The sequence below is a fragment of the Pistacia vera genome, unplaced genomic scaffold (assembly GCF_008641045.1).
Source record: "Pistacia vera cultivar Batoury unplaced genomic scaffold, PisVer_v2 Contig1030, whole genome shotgun sequence".
Classification (NCBI taxonomy): domain Eukaryota; kingdom Viridiplantae; phylum Streptophyta; class Magnoliopsida; order Sapindales; family Anacardiaceae; genus Pistacia; species Pistacia vera.
This window is the reverse complement of record NW_022195062.1, coordinates 110471-114211: the sequence shown is the minus strand read 5'-3', so window position 1 is coordinate 114211 and position 3741 is coordinate 110471. Positions and strand designations below refer to the sequence as shown.

The following is a 3741-nucleotide window of genomic DNA, read 5'->3' as shown; positions in this document are numbered from 1 at the left end:
TAGAGTTTCTCCATGGCCAAACCTTGTACAGAAAAAATATGGACAAGGGTTTGTTGGATAAAAAGGGAGAAGAAGTTTCAAGTGTTGGAAATGGAAGACATATTGGAGCTGGCGAATATGTAGAAGAAGTGAAGAGGCTTAGCTGCATAGCTGGACCCATGGTGGCTGTGAACTTGTCACAGTACTTTCTGCAGGTCATTTCAGTGATGATGGTTGGGCATCTCGGTGAGCTCTCTCTCTCCAGCACCGCCGTAGCCATCTCCTTCTGTGCTGTCACTGGCTTCAGCCTCCTTGTAAGTCTAGTCTCTTCAATTTACCTTTCCTGAGAATGATGTGATATCCCATTACCTACTTCCTCTGGACTAGCTCAATTGGTATTCTTGATTCATTTTTAAGGATGAAGTCCTGGATTCGAATCAAGGAGACGCGCTCTGAGCCCCACCAGAGAAAGTGAGTTTGGGATGTTACAGATTATTTGTACCATGTAGTGGAGTCTGAAAATTAATGGAATCTTGTGATGTGTGGAAATGGCAAACAGTTTGGAATGTCAACTGCAATGGAAACTCTATGTGGGCAAGGTTTTGGAGCTCAGCAATATAGAAAACTAGGAATACAAACACACACTGCTATGTTTTCTCTAATTCTGGTTTGTTTCCCTGTGTCTATATTGTGGATTAACATGGGGAAACTTCTGAATTTGATGGGGCAAGACCCTTTAATTTCAACTGAATCTGGTAAATTCACAGTGTGGCTTGTGCCTGCACTTTTTGGATATGCAGCTCTTCAGCCACTTGTTAGATATTTTCAAGTGCAAAGTTTGATCACTCCCTTGCTCATGAGCTCTTGTGTCACCATTTGCTTCCACATTTTTATCTCTTGGGCTCTTATTTTAGAGTTTGAGCTGAACAATATTGGAGCAGCTCTAGCAATTGGTATGTCATATTGGTTGAATGTGCTGTTACTTGGATTGTACATGATGTACTCTTCAAGCTGTGAGAAAACCCGAGTGCCGGTATCGATGGAGCTATTCCGAGGAATAGGAGAGTTCTTTCGCCTCGCCATTCCTTCTGCTTTTATGGTTTGGTAACTTCTCCTTGCCTATTTTCATAATTTATAGTGTAATTTCAAGATGCAATTTGTATTTTGATTTGATTCCTTTTATTGTAATGCTGATTACTGCAGCCTTGAATGGTGGTCTTTTGAGTTTCTCACCTTGCTGTCTGGACTTTTACCAAATCCAAAGCTTGAAACTTCAGTATTATCAGTGTGGTATGTTCTCTGTCAGTGTACTATATTCAGAACAATTTTGTTCACCAAAAGAAAATTTGAATTTAAAAAATTTGAATGATGCGTCGTTGGCACGATTGTCGTGCAATCTATTGAGTTATCATGAATCATCAGAGTAACTCGCAAAGCCTAAGTTGACCTTTTATCTAATAAATGCATCCCTTCCAGAAGTTAGGATTTGGTACAGGCATTAGCTCTAGGATTACTAAGATTAAAATGAGTAGCAGTATCGTCAAACAAACCATAACTGATTTAACGAGCCATTCGCAATTTCAAAGTCTGAATTTCTATTTATGTGCATTGATGAGATTTTCTTTTTCCCTTCTTAAACAGTTTAGCAACAATCACAACACTTTTTACAATACCAGATGGACTCGGTATCGCAGGAAGGTCGGGTTTAACTTGTACATTGTGCATATCAGCACTATACAAATCTTCATAATTCTGAAGATGAACTTCTTGTTCTTGTGCAGCACTAGAGTTTCAAATGCATTAGGAGCTGGAAATCCACAAGCAGCTCGCGTTGCTGTGCGCACCGCGGTATTTCTTACTGTCTTAGAGACAGTCATAGTCAGCTCGATTCTGTATGCTAGTCGGCATGCTTTTGGTTACCTTTTCAGCAATGACAAGGAAGTTGTGGATTATGTCACAACAATGGCTCCTCTGATATGTCTCTGTGTTATGTTAAACGGCTTCCAAGCAGTTCTTTCCGGTCAGTTCTTGCTCTTGATTCCCCTTCTGCTACCATTCACATACAGATTCTTGAATTATATCCGACTCCTTCAGTAACTTGATGCCACGGTTGTTCAAATGTTCAGGCATTGCTCAGGGCTGCGGGTGGCAGGACTTGGGGGCTTATGTCAACCTCATTGCATACTATCTTTGTGGGATCCCAGTTGCTGCAATTTTAGGCTTCTGGTTACAATTGAGAGGGCAAGGACTCTGGATTGGCATTCAAGTTGGAGCTTTTGTGCAAAGTGTTTTACTCGCTATCTTAACGAGCTGTCAAAATTGGGAGAAACAGGTCAGTCTCTCCAATGTTCAGTTCTTCTCTAATCCTTTGACATTATTCTGATTTTAGAATATTAAGTTTTTTTATAGTTTTATTGGCGTTTGATCATGCAGGCCGTTAAAGCAAGAGAGAGGATATTTGAGGGAAGATCTTCAGCTGATAATGAACAATTTTCTGTGAATTAGCAGAAAATTAACATTGATTTGCAAGAGAAAGTTACTTAAGTACTAAGATTAGAATCCTTACTGAAAAATTATTGGTTTAATTCAGATTTACGACTCATGAGGGGTTAATGGAATGGTCAGACTTGTGGTTTGTTACTACAGCGTATGAGGTTTGAATCCTCTCGTTAATGCCTGCAACTTCCCAAATATTATAGAGTGCAATGATTCTCCAGTTCAGTATTAACCTCTATCAAGCCATAAAAATTGGTTGATTTTGTTGGGAAAAAAATCTTGACAACTCAAATGCAAAATTAAAGCAAACAACTAAAAATAAAGAAAACCAAAACACAAGAATTTTAAAGTGGTTCAGCCCAATCAATTTAGTTTACGTTCACTGTCCACTGAAACAATCCATTAAGTAAAAGTTTACAAATGTGCAATTTTTAGAAGAGAAAAATTGCAAACTCTCTACACTATCCCAAAAAACCCAACCACATATATACACCTTCATATAAAAGAATTAAATTACTTTATTCATATTTTCTATAATTCATTTTCTTCTCACCCAAACAAGAAGAAAAATGTAGTAAAAACTGATAATTTTGAAGTAAGAGATCAAGGTTTTAAATTCCTCTCTGTGTTCTATTTCGATTATACATATTGAAGAAATTAGGAAGATTTGTATTCATTATTCACATAATTACAAAATTGAAAATTAAGAAAAGAGAACTTATTGAAAATTACATTGATGATGCAAAAGTGAACTACCCTTATTAGGTAATAAACTAAGTAGGAAGTATAATGGAACAGCTTCCTAATCATATAAGCTAAACCCCATATTGTCATCGCTCTCTTCTTAGGGCTCTTCCTGCATTTTTATCTATTATGCCTAAAAAGTCAGGGCTGACGTGAACTCTCGTCAGCAAGAGCCAATTAGAATTCAGGGAGGCTTTGTGCCGTCTAGACGCTGCCATGTCGCGCAATGACGGAAGAGATATGGTTCTCGTCAATGCAATAGGTGAGTGCCAGGCTTGCGAGTGGCTAGGAATCATCCACCTGCCCAAGCCCTATGCAATTTAAGGATATCTCTTGTGCAAACAACTAATGGAAAGCGGGTTAGGAATTGTACCACACCTGCTTGATTGCAGATTCATGATTATTACCTTGAATCCTCCCACTATAAATAGAGGGCTCCTCTCTCATTTACGGGATTGGCTTACCTTTAGTCTTAAACAACATACACCCTCTCTCTCTCTCTCTCTCTCTCTCTCTCTCTCT

The 3741-nt window shown here is 38.6% G+C and overlaps 1 protein-coding gene across 1 annotated transcript; it reads left to right on the top strand.

The window, feature by feature from the left end:
• Nucleotides 1-2561, top strand: LOC116124034 (protein DETOXIFICATION 14-like). Its single transcript, XM_031409752.1, has 7 exons — nucleotides 1-293; nucleotides 539-1083; nucleotides 1183-1269; nucleotides 1621-1677; nucleotides 1761-1999; nucleotides 2106-2311; nucleotides 2413-2561. The coding sequence occupies exons 1-7, from the start codon at nucleotides 39-41 to the stop codon at nucleotides 2482-2484; spliced, it is 1461 nt and encodes a 486-aa protein (XP_031265612.1). The 5' UTR covers nucleotides 1-38; the 3' UTR covers nucleotides 2485-2561.
• The last annotated feature ends 1180 nt before the right edge of the window (nucleotides 2562-3741 follow it).